The sequence below is a fragment of the Scyliorhinus torazame genome, chromosome 2 (assembly GCF_047496885.1).
Source record: "Scyliorhinus torazame isolate Kashiwa2021f chromosome 2, sScyTor2.1, whole genome shotgun sequence".
Taxonomy (NCBI): Eukaryota; Metazoa; Chordata; class Chondrichthyes; order Carcharhiniformes; family Scyliorhinidae; genus Scyliorhinus; species Scyliorhinus torazame.
In genome coordinates this window covers 121899459-121916634 of record NC_092708.1, presented here as the reverse complement: position 1 = coordinate 121916634, position 17176 = coordinate 121899459, and the positions used below count along the sequence as shown (strand labels likewise).

General features: G+C 52.1%; 1 protein-coding gene across 1 annotated transcript in view; it reads left to right on the top strand.

Annotated features, from left to right (window-relative positions):
• dnah9l (dynein, axonemal, heavy polypeptide 9 like) overlaps positions 1–17176 on the top strand; it is a 1249478-nt gene that overhangs the window by 1147211 nt on the left and 85091 nt on the right. The window contains exon 72 of the mRNA XM_072476205.1: positions 8724–8951. Coding sequence (XP_072332306.1) covers positions 8724–8951 — 228 coding nt within the window. The remainder of the gene's footprint in view (positions 1–8723; positions 8952–17176) is intronic.

Genomic DNA, 17176 nt, shown 5'->3' with positions numbered 1-17176 from the left:
TACAGGTGTGATGCAACAGAGATCTAAAGCACCATCAAAACAAAACCATGTTTAATTATGAATCCAGTTAACACTTTATAAACCCACAGTAAACATCTTAACAACTATCAACACCAATAATCTCCACAGATAAAATATTCTATAAGTAACCCTTCATAACTTTCCTAACAACATCCATAAGTCCAAAAGACCCTTTTTACAGAAAAGACAGCAGGTTTAAATTCTCTACAGAAACAGGTATTACTTTTTTTGCAAGGGCCACGAAGAATCCAGCACGAGTTTTAAGAATACAAAGTAATAACATTTATTTACTATAACATATATACATAACAGTAGCAGTAACTTCCCTTGCTACATACTCCTTCCTGCTGGTTCCTGAACTGGCCAGCTTATTTATACTAGGAGTTTACTAGTGGTTTCTCCGCCCTCCTCAAGGCCTACTCAAAATCCAGCCCATGGGGCAGGTTCCTTCATCCCGCCGCACCAGATTTCTTTTTTCTTAAAATAATTTTTATGAAAGGTTTACATAAAATATCAATAACAAAATGAGAAAGAAAAAAGAACCCAACAGGATTAAGTACAAAACACAATCTAAAAAAGCAACCCCCCAAACCCCATGTACCCAAATAATAAATTAACATTAACACCCCGACTTAAGACAACAGGTGTATACACCCCCTCAGACCCTTCCAGTGTAAATAACATAAACAAAAATAAAGTAAACCCCCCCCGCCCCACCCCCCGAGCTGCTGCTGCCATTGACCAATGTCGATCGTTCTGCCAGAAAGTCTAAGAACGGTTGCCACCGCCTAAAGAACCCTTGTACCAACCCTCTCAAGGCGAATTTCACCCTCTCCAATTTAATGAACCCTGCCATATCGCTGATCCAGGATTCTACGCTTGGGGGCCTCGTATCTTTCCACTGAAGGAGAATCCTTCGCCGGGCTACCAGGGAAGCAAAGGCCAGAATTCCGGCCTCTTTCGCCTCCTGCACTCCCGGCTCCTCTGCCACCCCAAATATTGCAAGCCCCCAGCCCGGTTTGACCCTGGATCCTACCACCCTCGACACCGTCCTCGCTACGCCCTTCCAAAATTCCTCCAGCGCTGGGCATGCCCAGAACATATGGGTGTGATTTGCTGGGCTCCCTGAGCACCTAACACACCTGTCCTCACCCCCAAAGAACCTGCTCATCCTTGTCCCGTTCATGTGTGCCCTGTGCAGCACCTTAAACTGTATGAGGCTGAGCCTCGCGCTTGAAGAGGAAGAGTTCACCCTCCCTAGGGCATCTGCTCACGTCCCTTCTTTAGAACATAGAACAATACAGCGCAGTACAGGCCCTTCGGCCCACGATGTTGCACCGAAACAAAAGCCATCTAACCTACACTATGCCATTATCATCCATATGTTTATCCAATAAACTTTTAAATGCCCTCAATGTTGGCGAGTTCACTACTGTAGCAGGTAGGGCATTCCACGGCCTCACTACTCTTTGCGTAAAGAACCTACCTCTGACCTCTGTCCTATATCTATTACCCCTCAGTTTAAAGTTATGTCCCCTCGTGCCAGCCATATCCATCCGCGGGAGAAGGCTCTCACTGTCCACCCTATCCAACCCCCTGATCATTTTGTATGCAATCTTTGATCTCCTTTCTTTGATCTCCTCTCCCAACTCCTCCTCCCACTTACTTTTCAACTCCACCACTGAGGCCTCCTCCTCCTCCTGCATTACCTGGTAAGTTTCCGAGATCTTCCGCACTCCCACCCACCCCCCCGAGAGCACCCTGTCCTGTACTGTGTGTGGCAGTAGCCGTGGGAATTCCATCACCTGCCGTCTGGCAAACGCCCTTACCTGTAAGTACCTGAAGGTGTTCCCCGGGGGGAGCCCGTACTTCTCCTCCAGCTCACCCAAGCTCGCGAACTTCCCGTCCGCAAACAGGTCCCCCAACTTTCGTATGCCTGCCCTGTGCCACCCCGAAAACCCTCCACCTGTTCTTCCTGGGGCGAACCGGTGGTTCCCCCGTAATGGGGTCCACGCCGAGGCCCTAACTTCCCCCTATGCCGCCTCCACTGCCCCCAAATTTTGAGGGCCGCCACCACCACCGGGCTCGTGGTATACCTCCTTGGAGGGAGCGGCAGCGGCGCCGTTGCCAGTGCCCCCAGACTCGTACCCACACAGGAAGCCGTCTCCAGCCTCTTCCATGCAGCCCCCCCCCATCACCCACTTGCGCACCATTGTCGCATTGGCGGCCCAGTAGTACCCACAGAGGTTGGGCAGCGCCAGCCCCCCCTATCTCTACTCCGCTCCAGGAACACCCTTCTCACCCTCGGAGTCCCTCGCGCCCACACAAACCCCGTTATACTCCTGTTAACCCGCCTGAAAAAATCCTTCGGGATAAACACGGGGAGGCACTGGAACAGGAACAAAAACCTTGGGAGCACCGTCATTTTGATTGACTGCACCCTACCCGCCAGGGACAGCGGCAACGCGTCCCACCTCCTCCTCCATTTGCTCCACCAGCCTTGTAAAGTTAAGCCTATGCAGGGCCCCCCAGCTCCTGGCCACCTGGACCCCCAAATATCTGAAACTCCTCTCCGCCCTTTTTAGTGGGAGCTCGCCAATCCCCCTCTCCTGGTCCCCTAGCTGAACTACGAACAGCTCGCTCTTCCCCATATTGAGCTTGTACCCCGAAAAGTCCCCGAATTCCCTAAGGATCCTCATTACCTCTGGCATTCCTCCCACCGGGTCCGCCACATACAGCAGCAGGTCGTCCGCATAAAGCGACACCCTATGCTCCTCCCCACCCCGCACCAACACCCTCCAGTTCCTCGACTCTCTCAGTGCCATAGCCAGGGGTTCAATCGCCAGTGCGAAGAGCAGGGGGGACAGGGGACACCCCTGTCTCGTCCCTCGGTGCAACCGAAAGTACTCGGACATCCTCCTATTTGTGGCCACACTCACCATCGGGACCTCATACAACAGCCTAACCCACCTGACAAACCCCTCCCCAAACCCGAACCTCTTCAGCACCTCCCACAGGTACCCCCACTCTACCCTATCGAAGGCTTTCTCAGCGTCCATCGCCACCACTATCTCCGCCTCCCCCTCCCTCGCCGGCATCATGATAACGTTCAAAAGCCTCCGCACATTCTCGTTCAACTGTCTCCCCTTCACAAACCCCGTCTGGTCTTCATGGATGATCTGCGGCACACAATCCTCAATCCTCGTGGCTAAGACCTTCGCCAGCACCTTGGCATCTACATTTAGCAAGGAAATCGGTCTGTAAGACCCACATTGCAGGGGATCCTTGTCCCGCTTCAGGATCAAGGAGATCAGTGCCCGGGACATCGTCGGGGGTAAAGCCCCCCCCCCTTGCTTCATTGAAGGTCCTGACTAACAGTGGGCCCAACAGGTCCATATATTTTTTATAGAACTCGACCGGGAAACCATCCGGCCCCGGTGCCTTCCCCCCCTGCATGCTTCCTATCCCTTTGATCAGCTCCTCCAGCCCAATCGGGGCCTCCAGTCCCGCCACCTTTGGAAACCTCAATTGGTCCAGGAAACGACCCATCCCTCCCTCGTCCCGTGGGGGCTTGGATCGGTACAATTCCTCGTAGAAGTCCCTGAAGACCCCATTGATGCCAACCCCACTCCGCACCACGCTCCCTCCCCTGTCCTTAACTCCCCCGATCTCCCTAGCTGCGTCCCGCTTCTGAAGCTGATGCGCCAGCATCCGGCTTGCCTTTTCCCCATACTCGTAGACCGCCCCCTGGGCCTTCCTCCACTGCACCTCCGCCTTCCTGGTGGTCACCAGGTCGAATTCGGCCTGGAAGCTGCGCCTCTTCCTCAACAATCCTTCCTCAGGTTCTTCCGCATACCTCCTGTCTACCCTCACCATCTCCCCCACCAGCCTCTCCCTCTCCCACCGCTCCCTCCGCTCCTTGTGGACCCTGATGGAGATCAGCTCTCCCCTCACCACCGCCTTCAGTGCCTCCCATACCATCCCCACTCGGACCTCCCCGTTGTCGTTGGTCTCCAAGTACCTCTCTATACTTCCTCGGACCCGCTCGCTCACCTCCTCGTCCGCCAACAGCCCCACCTCCAAGCGCCACAGCGGGCGCTGGTCCCTCTCCTCCCCCATCTCCAAGTCCACCCAATGCGGGGCGTGGTCCAAAATGGCTATTGCCGAATACTCGGTATCCTCTACTCTCGCTATCAGCGCCCTACTCAAAATGAAAAAGTCGATTCGAGAATAAGCCTTATGGACATGTGAGAAGAATGAAAATTCCCTAGCCCCCGGCCTTGCAAATCTCCAAGGGTCCACCCCTCCCATTTGGTCCATAAATCCCCTCAACACTCTAGCCGCCGCCGGCTTCCTACCTGCCCTAGACCTGGAGCGATCCAGTGCAGGATCCAACACCGTGTTAAAGTCTCCCCCCATTATCAGGCCCCACACTTCCAAGTCTGGGATCGGACCCAACATACGCCGCATAAAACCCGCATTGTCCCAGTTCGGAGCATACACATTGACCAGTACCACCCTCTCTCCCTGCAACTTCCCACTTACCATTATGTACCTACCGCCATTATCTGCCACAATGCTCACCGCCTCGAATAACACCTTCTTTCCCACCAAGATCGCCACCCCTCGATTTTTGGCATCTAGCCCCGAGTGAAACACCTGACCTACCCACCCTTTCCTCAGTCTTACCTGGTCTGCCACCTTCAGGTGTGTCTCCTGGAGCATAACCACATCCGCCTTGAGCCCCTTCAGGTGCGCGAACACGCAGGCCCGCTTAACCGGCCCATTCAGTCCCCTTACATTCCAGGTTATCAGCCGGATCAGGGGGCTACCCGCCCCCCTCCCCCGCCGACTAGCCATGACCCTTCCACGGCCAGCCACGCGCCCGCACCCCACACCCGGCCCGTTCCCCACAGCGGCATACCCCCGTCTCGACCCACCCCACTCGACCCACCCCCTCCTTGATCTCAGCAGCAGCAACTCGAACCCCCTCCCCCCCCCCCGGCTAGGACCCATCCTAGCTGGTTTACTCCCCCCATTGCACTTCCGCAAGTCAGCTGACTCCTGCTGACCCCGGCCACTCCCGCCCCCCCTTCGACTCCTCCCATTGTGTGGCACACCCTCCTCTCCCGCTCCCCATTCACAGACTCGCCCCCTCAATTCTAAGCGCGGGAAACAATCCTCGCTTCCCCGCCCCAGTCCCGCCCCCCCCAGTCTTCGGCGCGGGAAAAAATCCCGCGCTCTCCACCTACCAGGCCCCGCCACCAACCAAAACAGTGCCCAACCCGCCCCATCCACCCTCCCCAACCCGAAAGAGAAAAACACAGAGAAAAAGAAACCCAAAACAATGCAAAGGCACCCCCCCCCCCCCCCCCCCCCCCCCGTGCCAAACCAAAAATAGGCATAACATATCCACCCAATCGATGAACCGATGGAACCGCATATTGGGCCTCCTCGCCAACACTCTATGGGCCCCTTCCAGCTCCAGGGGCCCCTGGAAGGACCCCGCTCTCATCAGCGAGTTTAACATGGTGACCACATAGGCCCCCACGCCCAGCCCCTCCGGGAGGCCCAGAATCCGCAGATTCTTCCGCCTCGACCAATTCTCCATCTCCTCGAACCACTCCTGCCATTTCTTGTGGAGCGCCTCGTGCGCCTCCACCTTTACCGCCAGGACTAAGATCTCGTCCTCATTGTCAGAGATCTTTTGTTGAGCCTCTCGGATCGCCACCCCCTGGGCCGTCTGTGTCTCCAGCAGCTTATCAATAGAAGCCTTCATCGGCTCCAGCAGGTCCGTTTTAATCTCTCTGAGGCAGCGCTGGATACCCTCCTGTTGCTCCTCAGCCCACTGCCTCCACGCTGCCTGGTCTCTGCCCGCCGCCATTTTGTCCTTCTTCCCTCCCTTCTTCTGGTCCACCACCTTTTTTGTCACCCCGCTCCTAGTTAAAGCCATATACTGACAGGGAGCTATTATTAACTCCTTCCCACACCAGGAAACGTCGAAAAAGTGCTCTTGGAGGCCCTGGAAAGAGCCCAAAAGTCCGTTTTTGCGGGAGTCGCCAAATGTGCGACTTAGCTCCGCATAGCCGCAACCGGAAGTCTCGAGAGGGAATCCTTTTGGCAGTGTTCGATTCACCAATCTGCCCCAAAATGTCTGTGGAAACTCCTGAAAAAGGTCTAAGAGTCCGTTCCAGACGGGAGCTGCCGAATGCGCGACCTACTCCTCCATGGCCGCCACCGGAAGCCTCGTCCCCGCTTCTTCAGTGGCCTTGGTGAGATCCTTTCACAGTTGTTCCCTCTGCTGCTAGAATTCACTTTTGATAAAGGCCCTCAGGTCAGTTTGCAGCTTTAAGCTTGCCCTTCCCCCGCTTGCATGCTGGAAGGGGCCCTGTTTATCCTGTTGCAGCCAAATCTTTTACTGTTTCTGCCGGGTTTGGTAGCCAAAAGACATAACATTCCTGGGGGACACTGTCAGGGGAATATTGCAGCCTTCTTCCCACACCGGGAAATGTCAAACAAATGCCGTGGGGGAGTGTAAAAGAGCCCAAAAGTCCATTCCAAGCGGGAGCTACCGAATATGCGACCTAGCTCTGCATAGCCGCACCCGGAAGTCCCCGCACCAGATTTCTGATGCAGCACGCCGTCAGGATTCTCCATTTTGCCGGCTGGTCAATGGGTCTTCCTGCCGTCGGGAAAGCCAGGGCTGCCGGCAAAACAGAGCATCCTGCCGGTGGAGGTTTCAACCCTTGCCCTTGCACTTTTGGCAGAACATTCCAAAACCAATCCAATTTGATTGCTCTCTCCCATAGCCTTGCATCATATCCAGCTTCAAATATTTATTCAATTTTCCTTTAAAAGGTTCTATGCTTCAACAACTTTCTGTGGCAAAACCTTCAATACTCTAACAATCTCTTGGTTGAATATATTTATCACAACCTCTCTCCTCACTCTCTTACTGATCATTTTAATTGATTGGCAGGTGGCAGCCTCCTTCCCATCCCAGGGAACAGGGTGGCCCATCTCTCCTCCACGGTATTCAACATGGTCTCCAGCACCACATCCACAAACCGGGGTGCCGCTCTCTGTGCTGCCTTCTTGTTGGCTGGGATGAGTGTGTGTGGGAAGTGAAGAGCTTATATGTGGCTGCAAATTGTCAGCCTCTCGAGTGGCAATCCCGATCCCGGTGAATCAGATACCGGTTGTCATTGCAACCGCTCGAATTCCACATGGCACTGGTGCTAACCCATTAACGGATACTGAATTGCTTGGGACCGACACCGATTCTGTGGTCGTAAAAGTCCATCAATTCAGTACTGGCGTCAACACTTGGGCCGCGATTCTCCGGCCTCATTACACTCTTGCTCAAGGTAAATAATGGGAAAGGCCAAAAACGAGATCCGCGCCAGGCGCCAAACAGTTTGCAATGCACCCGGCCCACTCACCCCGCCCCTCCTCCCCCGGTGCCCTCAGTGATCCTCAATGCACTTGGCTCTCCTAACTCTACCACTACATCTATGTGTTTCCCCAGGATGCACATCAGCAGCGGAGGTTGCCAAACTTGTCCTAAGGCCTTCGATGCCCTGGCAAGATTCTCTCGGAGCTCTGGGGCCAGAGGGCCCCAGCCTGCTTGTCGACGCCATCTCCTATGCCTGTAGCCTCTGGGACTCCTCCAATCAGCTATGCATTTGTTGGAGTGACACTGACAAATCTCTCTGAATGTCCCATCCGCTCCCTATAATCTCCATCATGTCCGGGTAACTCTGTACCACAGGCTCAGCATCAGGCTGGGACCCAGCTGGGTCCTGGGATCCAGCAGCCCTAGGACTGCTGTCTCGCCTGGGGGTTCCTGCCTCCACCTGATGTACATCAGCAGCAGTGTGATGCTCACCAGATTGTGCCCCAGAATCCTGACCACTGACATTTCCCACCGAGGTGAGTGTATCTGCACTGGTGGAGGGTGGGGAAGACAGCTGTACCGCGACTAGAACGGTCGGAGCTCTCCTCCACCCCATGATCCCCTCCCATCATCGCTCACCTATGGCCTGGGATCCTGCAATGATCCTAGTCCTCATGTGAGTGTCGTACTGGAAGCAGTTTCAGCCCCCCCCCCACTACCCCCGGATCCTTAATTCAGCCAGTGGACGAGATCTCATCACCTCCATGAAATTCCGCCCTCTGTTCATTCACATGCCTTCACATCTTGCCACTGAACTCATACTCTCATTCATTGTCTTTTTTCCAAAATGCATGACCTCATGCTTAGTCATATTAAATTACAGTTGCCCTGTCAATCTATTTTGCTAACCCCTGTTTATATCTCCCTGAAATGTTTTATAGTCTTCCTCGCCATTCTGTTTTGAATCCCTTATGCATATCCACACAATCCTGACTCCTTTTTGGACGGTTGACCTTTATTTCTTGTTTTCTCATTTTACTTTGGAGAGTGAGTGATCTGAATTTCAATACCATAATAAGTTTAATATTTAAAAAAGCAGCCTATGTTCATCTGGGACTATATTGACTTTACTATACGTATTAACTTGAGCTGTTTTGTTTCAGTCTTCCAAGGATCTCATGTTCAAGTAATAGAAGCAAATCTTTAGATATTACCAATTGACGTATAAGATTAAATAGATATGTATATAATATATTTGAATGTAACAATTTTTAATGACAAAAATGTGTTCAAATATGCCCTACAGAATATTCACTTAGTAGCTAAATGGCTCAGCAATTTAGAACAGCTTTTTGAGAAGTACAGTGAAGGATCCCATCCAGACTACCGGGTGTTCATGAGCGCAGAATCTTCTCCATCTCCTGAAGAGCACATTATTCCGCAAGGAATCCTTGAGAACTCAGTTAAAATCACCAATGAACCACCAACCGGTATGCTAGCTAATCTCCATGCAGCTCTGGATAATTTTGATCAGGTATGAATGACATTTCAGTATTTTGGCAGATTGTAAGGAGTACTTACAACATAAATAGTCTGTGCATGGGGCAGAAAAAGAATGGGGAACTGAGAACAGTGATTTGATTCACAAGATTTGTTGAGTCATATTATTAAAAGGATTGGTGTGGCATTTTGGCTGTGAGATGTTCAGCTTTGCTGGTGGAGGAGGGAGAAGAAACGTCCTGCTGCTCATGCATTTGTTTCTTCCTCCATTTTGAGACTTTGGGCACAATTCTCCAGGCAAATTTCTAAGTGTGGTAGCGAGCGGTGATTGCTGTAAGCTTCCCGGCGCTCGGCCCAGTTTGCCCACTTGACAAGGCCTCATGGGCTTCTCTCTGCAAATGACGGCTCACCAGCTGATTTGCCGGGATTACGCTCGCCAAGTTAACAAGTTCAAGCAGCACTTAAACTGCACTTGCTCAGCCAACCCCAGCCAGCTCGCAACAATGGTGCCGGGGAGACCGGCCCCAAGATTTGGGGACACTGACCTGGGAGGCTCCTGGACGCGGTGGAGGCCAGGAGAGGTGTCCTGTTCCCCCCAGGGTCCCGGAGGATGAGCCACAAGCCTGTGCTGCCTGGAATGAGGTGGCGCCAGCCGTCAGCTTGGGAAATGTGACCAGGAAGACTGGCCTTCAGTGCCGGGAAAAGGTCAACGACCTACACCGGGCAGCTCGAGTGAGTAGACACCAACACCCCCAACCCTGCCTTCACATCTCCCACCACCGTGAACCACGCGTGTGGCTAACGATGCCCTCTCTGTGATCGGTGGGAGAGGGCCCAGACTGTGGTGTTGGGTGCTCTGGTGCACAGATGAGCCAACACAGTTGTATGTGGTACAACTCTATTTTATTATAACTCTTATAATACAGTTCGTTCTGGATACTCTGCACGTGCTGTCTCCCTGAGTGTGTTTGGCAATAGATGTGTCCTGGTTCTCCTCTGCAGCTAATACTGACCACCGGGGGTCGTGTCTGTGCTTTTATATCTTTCTGTCATTGGTTGTGGTGTTGTGTGTTCTGATTTGTCTGTTGGTGTGTCTATCATGATGTGTGTGTTTGAATATCATGACATCCCCCCTTTTTACAAAGATAAGTGCCTACGTGGTTATAAATATAATTGTGTCGTGAGTGCATCTAAGAGTGTGTGTGTGTGTTGTGTACAGCGTGTGTTTATGACGTAACTATTTACATGGGGCGATGTCGGGTGCGTCACACTAACAAGGTTGTACCATAACAAAACTTGGATGCGAGAGAAAAAAAAAAACTTGAACATTGGTCCGGTCAGACGATATCTGGAACAATAAACAACAACAGGTTATAATACAGAAGTGTTTGACTTTTTGAACGTATGAACAGCGTTATAAGTCCAGTCTAATGGGTGACCGCCTCAAGAATGGGCTGGTCCTCAAGCCGGTTCAGCTGTGGAGATTTGGGGTCACACTGGTTCACCTTGGACTGTTGGAGGTGATGCTGTTGCCGAAGTCTCTACTTTACCATTTGTTGTACTTCGTGCAGTGCTTGGTTTTTTCATTCGTGCAAATATAACATTCAACATCTTTGTTAGTGGTGCCCTGGCTGTGGTTTGGTTCTGGTGGCGATGGAAGGGGCATGATCCGTGGCATCTCCACGAAGTCATCCTTGGGAACCAGTGGAGGATCCGGCGTGTGCGTACGGTGCAGTTGCGAGCGTGGAAGGCGGCACAAAGCCCGCTGATTGCGCCTACGCACCAATCCATCCGCCCTGCATGCCAGGAACAAGGTGGAGTCTGTTTTCTTTTTATGTTTGTGGTGGACGGCATCTTGTAGCCGATGGGTCGTTGCCATCGAAGTAGCACCATCACTAATATCATGCAAGGCGATGACTGTGCCAGATGTGGAAGTTGGCCGAGACCGTGTACGCTGGTTCCGGCCACCTGCTGTGCCGGAAGGGCGACTCCGCAGAGAAACGTCGAAGCATGTCGCCTTGGAGAGAGAATTGTTGCTCGCATCAACGTCTGGCGATGGCGCGAATTGGTGTGTCCATCTTGGACCGCCGGTGCTGGTTGCCACTGCCGACCCAGTGGGACTGCCACGCGATCCATTCCCTGTCGCCGTGGCATCTGCCGTCACCCTGAGCGTGCCATCACCGAGGCCGCGACACCGCCCGTCCGGAGCAAGGTCTGGCGTGCGCAAATCAGAGTCGGCGCTTGGCTGCTCCCCATCTGGAGTCCGGTCTGCCTTCCGTCGATGCCCCCCGTCCGGAGTCCCAACAGGTTCACTGGAGGCAGCCGAGATTCCCTGAAGCTGCACTTCTGGAGTCGGAACATGCAGGAATGCACCAACCAGTGGAGAGGCTCGAGCCATCGAGGGTGGAAGCGGTGCGCCGCCACCGCAGTCGTCAGTGGTCCCACCGTGATCGTCGAGTGCCTCGGTACGCACTAGGCGAGGTCTGTCACCTTGCACCTTTTGCATGGGAAGTGGGATGCTGTCGTCACTCGTCTCACATCCCGTGGATAGATCGTCATTAGCAGCTTGCTGCTCACTAGGGTTGGGTAAATTGTCAGAGTTTTCATCTGGTGGTGCACACCATGTCGGTGGACTGTCATTGTCTTGCCATTGTCCTTCATTTGGGCTTTTCTTCTTTGGAACTTTAAATCTTCCCCCAGACATTGCAGAACCTTGTTTATTACCCCCAAATTCTCCCATATGTATGGTCTCGAATATAGGATCCACTGTTTCTATCGACATTGTACCATTTTCCAAAGAACATTCCGTTTCACTTTTCTTCTCAAGTACCTCATATGTAACTTTGTTTAATGTACATGCCTTCATGGTCTCTGGGTCTGATTTTGCTGGGTCTGGCATGGTCACAGTCTCTCTTTTACTGTTCTCAATTGCCCACATTATACTCCCCATACATAACTGCTTAATCACTGGGGTTAGTGTGGTACAATGGATAATCGGGTCGACCTTATCTGCATCTTCACCATTAGTGGAAAGCACACTTGGTTCACTTGAAACTGCTGTGGGTTTTAAATTCGTTATCTGGCTACTCGATGTCGGTGTCCTCAGGATTCTTGCTCCAATGTTCTGCTCAATAATCAGTGGAGTGTGTATAGGTTCAATGCAATTAATGTTCCCCTCAAGGTTTGAAGAGTCATTACTGACTAACTGCTGGTCTCCGAAGTTGGGATTTTGCGGCATTGTGTTGAAGGGAGACATTTGTCCCTGCTGTAGATATGAGTCAGGTTGTGTTATTTCCATTACCTGAGGATCAATGTCTTGTCGATTTTTTCGATCCGTACTAAAACACTGGCAATTCTCAGTCTGCTCCTTGCAAGTTAAACATTCAATTAATTTCGTTAGCAAATCCTCAGCATCCTTCTGTGGCCGTGCAGCATTATTAATCTCTGTTCGGCTACAATGATCCTGAAGGTCAGCGCATAAACCTTTTTTCTTCGGGCTTGGACGAGGCGATTCCTTTGGCTTGTCTTCAGTTGGGCTTGAACAGTCTTCAGCGCTGTGCCCTTCATTGTAGCATGAGAGACCGTCATGGTCATGCTGCTGTGTAGTGGAGCATGGTAGGCTGTTATAGCCTTCTTGCTGTTCACGTGAGCATGGCAGACTTGCATCGTCTGCCGCTGGTTGGTCAGGAGAGGTTGCTGGACCCTCATGGTCTTGTTCCTGCAAGGACTGCGCTCTGGAGTCTTGCGTTCCTTCCATCGTGGAGTCCGTCCACGAGCTCTCTGTGGAGGCTTGTGACACTGGAGTCACTTCCTGTTCGTGCAAGGACTGCGCCCTGGAGTCTTGCGTTGCTTCTATCGTGGAGGCTGTCCACGAGCTCTCTGTGGAGGCTTGTGACACTGGAGTTACTTCTTGTTCGTGCAAGGACTGCGCTCTGGAGTCTTGCGTTGCTTCTATCGTGGAGGCTGTCCACGAGCTCTCTGTGGAGGCTTGTGACACTGGAGTCACTTCTTGTCCGTGCAAGGACTGCGCTCTGGAGTCTTGCATTTCTGCAATTGTGGAGTCTGTCCACGAGCTTGCTGTGGAAGCTTGTGACACTGGAGTCACTTCTGGTTCATGCGAGGACTGCACTCTGGAGTCTTGCATGTCTTCTTTCATAGAGTCGGGAACGTTGAGCGGGACGTGGACCACGCTCTGTGTGGCAGCAGGGCACTCTCCGTGTGCTTGCACCGCTCCCTGTCTGTTAATGTCAGGCTGCAGCCTCATCCGGTACTGATAAGTTGGAACGTCATATCTGCTGGATTGAAGATCCTCAAATCCGAAAAATGAATCCGCATCTGCGTCGGATTCAATGTGGGGGCCGCCAATGTGCAACACGAAAGGTTCGTCCGAGTCATAGTCATATAGGACCATGGAGCTATCATTGGGCTCGCGAGGTCCGGAAACACTGTAAAAATCGTCATCGAAGTATTCAAGGTCGGAATCATCGGCTTGTGCGTAGGTAACTGCTTGTCGGAGGGTTCTTCGGAGGTCAAATTCATCTCCTGGGTCAATTTGCGGCACTGTGCTGTCATTCCAGGTGAGGGAAGGTTGTTTTACAGCTTTAACAGATTTTTGTTTTTTTGATTTGGGACGTTTCCCTTTTAAATTGGATTTGGGACATTTCCCTTTTAAATTGGTGCAGTCTGGGGCCTCTGACATCCTGACGCTCGGTATGTAGCACGTAGGAAGCGACTGCGCATGCTCAGATCGCTGTTCCTTTACCGATGGCCGTTTTCTTGACTGCGCATGCGCAGCATCTCGCGCATGCGCAAACGAAACTTCCGGTTCTGCGCACTTCTCGCGCAACTGTGCTAGCGTTATACCTTTAGCAAGATGGCCGCCGACCTCGACCCAGCCTTCTCTCAGGCCCGGGATTTCGGGCTCCGGGATCCCAGCCACGAGGCGAGTACTGCAGCTTTTCTTACCTTTAAGTGCCCATTGGATTGCGTATTCTTCACAGTACTTGGAGAATTTGCCCAGGACTGCCTGGTAATCGTACCTTTGCTGCCTCCTGAAGAACCTGAACCTTCTGAATATTTCTCTTGCCCTTGCACCGGCGACGGTGAGGAGAAATTCAATTTTTTCCCTATCATCCAGGTCTTTGAGTTCAGCTGCCACCAGGAACAATTCGAAATTTTGCCGGAATCGCCGCCAGTTTTCGTGGAGGTCGCCGTGGCACTGGAGCGCCTGCGGAACCGGGAGCTCGTACATCATGCCTGGGCACTGCTGGTTGTCTGTGTACACTGAGGTATGCCGGCAGGTATCGATCCACTCCTGTACCATGTGGTGTTGGGTGCTCTGGTGCACAGATGAGCCAACACAGTTGTATGTGGTACAACTCTATTTTATTATAACTCTTATAATACAGTTCGTTCTGGATACTCTGCACGTGCTGTCTCCCTGAGTGTGTTTGGCAATAGATGTGTCCTGGTTCTCCTCTGCAGCTAATACTGACCACCGGGGGTCGTGTCTGTGCTTTTATATCTTTCTGTCATTGGTTGTGGTGTTGTGTGTTCTGATTTGTCTGTTGGTGTGTCTATCATGATGTGTGTGTTTGAATATCATGACACAGACAAGCGGTAGTGTGCCAGACATAATAGTCCTCACCTTCTTCGAGGAGTGGGCCCTCGAGGTGGCCGAGGACAGGGCGGTCAACCACGCGGAGGCTGGCAGACGTGGTACTGGTGATGAACAACCAGGCTGCACCCGGAGGACATGTCAAAATGAGTAGTGATTGCCTTACTGACTGACCCATCCCTCTCACTGACCACATGTCCATTCTCCCGCAGGTCCTCCAGTCAATGGAGCCAGCCCATCCCGAACGGCCCCCTCTCCTGACTCTGAGGAGAACGCCTCGGAGGAGAGCTCTGAGGATGCAACTGTTATAGTCGCGGCACAGCTGTCACCCTCACCCTCCACCAGAGCAGACACACACACCTCGGTGGGACATGTTAGTGGGCAGGCTTCAGGGGCACAATCTGGTGAACACTGCACTGCTGATGATGCACATCAGGTGGAGGCAGGAAACCCCAGGCAAGACAGCAATTGGAGGGCTACTGGATTCCCTAGACCTAGCTGGGTCCCAGCCTCATGCTGATGCTCTGGAAGTATGTTACCTGGAGCCCCCAGACGACACACGCCAGGGGCATCGAAGGCCACAGGACGAGGTAGGCAGCTGGCGGCCTCCACCTCAGCTGTGCATCCTGGGGAATCACCTAGACGTAGTGGTAGATCTAGGATGGCCAGGATCATTGAGGATCACTGAGGTGACCTGGGGAGGGTGGGGTGGGAGAGTAGGCAGGGGGTGGGGAGGGGGTCGTTTGCGGGGGGGGGGGGGGGGGGGGGATGGTCACCACCGGAAGTGGGGTATTGTACAACACATGAAACTCCTTCTTGAACAACCATTGTGATGCCTCTGTCACTTTCTTCCACAGTGCGGGCTGACCCCCCGGACCCCTCATCCATCTCTCCAGGCATTCCACCCCCCACCTCCCCACCTCCCACCCCTGGCTGTGGACATGTCCCTGGAGCTGTGTCCCATCCTCTGGGTGTTCGGATGTTGTATGTGTGGTGTTGCCTCACGCAGTGTTCAAGCACAGTGTCCAGGCATCAGGGACTGATTGGTATACTAGGCAATGACCTCTGCATGCTATATGGCCCGCCCACTCACGGGAATCCACTTGGCACCTGTGAAGTGCTAACTTAACCACGATTGCCAATTCCTATCAGCAATAGCCTTCAGCCATGCAGCCAGAGATCTCAGCATTCAGTGGGGGGTATGGGTGATAGGTGGGGCAGATGGGCAGGGACTAGGGTTGCCCCCGGAATGGGTAAACGCGAGCCAGGATTGGCATAATGTTGCCGTGAGCGGTTGTCTGCTAGTTGTTCCCCCAGCACCTCCCCCCTCCCCCCAACCCCGCCCCCCATGGCAGCCCACCCCTGCAGAGGGTCCCCCACCCTCCACTGAGCACTGGGGTGGCAAGCCCAGCACTCCTGGGCTCTTTGACTGTGAGTAAAGATGGCTATTCACTCTTCGGCACCCCACGGAAGCCCTTCCGCCAGCTTCACGTTTTTAAAAAGCAGTACTGATCGGCGCCAGCGTGAGCACTTGCTGGGGAGGCCTCTGAATGACAGGAGGCCGTTGGATATGAGCTCGCTCTCATTGATTGTATGGAAATGGGGTTTACGTGGTGATAATTGTTTTCTCACCACGCTACGGTGAGATCCCTATTTCGCCTATGGGAGAGGGCCGGTTGCATCACAAACTGTTTGGTGGGCGGCGCGGATCTGGTTTTAGGCCTCTCCCTCTATTCACCGGTTTGAGCGCAAGGATGCCAGAGAATCGCGCCCTTCTATGTTTTGTTATGGGTCAAGGTTTAGAGAACCCCAAAGTGTATCATGGAGTTCACCTGACCCACAACTTTTAATAGATTGTGGTATGGGGAGCACACGGCCCACTCTACAGGTGTGGTACAGCAGAAATGGACAAGTATTTTTAAAACAAAACAATGCTTATTCTATGAACTCAAGTTAACCTTTTTAAAACAAACAGTGAATATCTTAGCAACCATTAATTCAAAGCTAACCCCCAAAGAATACAACACTGAGTAATCCTTTAAGCTGTCCTTTTAACATCCAAAAGAGTTGACTTAACCTTTAAACAGCAGCACATCATGGTTTACATTCAATACTGAAAACAATAAAATTTCTGAATTCACCAAGTGATCAAGAGATAGTCCTTCATGGCAGAGAGATCAACAGTACAGCTGCTTTGGCTGACTTCAGCTGCAACACACTGAAAAATGAAACCAAAAAGACAGACACACCTAAGCTTTTCTCAAAGTGAAACTAAAAAGCAGAACCAGAGCTCAGCTCCACCCACACTCTGACATCACTGCAGTAATATGAGCAGCTAACCATTTCTTAAAGTGACATTCTCATGACATCCCCCCCCCCCCCAAGAAAAAAAATAAACCATCAACTTCAAGATGTTTCATTTTTCACCTTTTTCACCATCCTTTAAGAAATGCACACAGTAAATATACTTTATCGTTTCAAAAAACAACACATGCAAATGGGTATCATAGAATTTATCATAGAATTTACAGTATAATAATATAGTCCATTTTTTTCTTCTTCCTCCAACTGAAATCCTTCTCGATTAACAGTCTCGTTGAACACGAAGGTCTCTGCAGGATCCGTCCATTTCTCTACGCCTT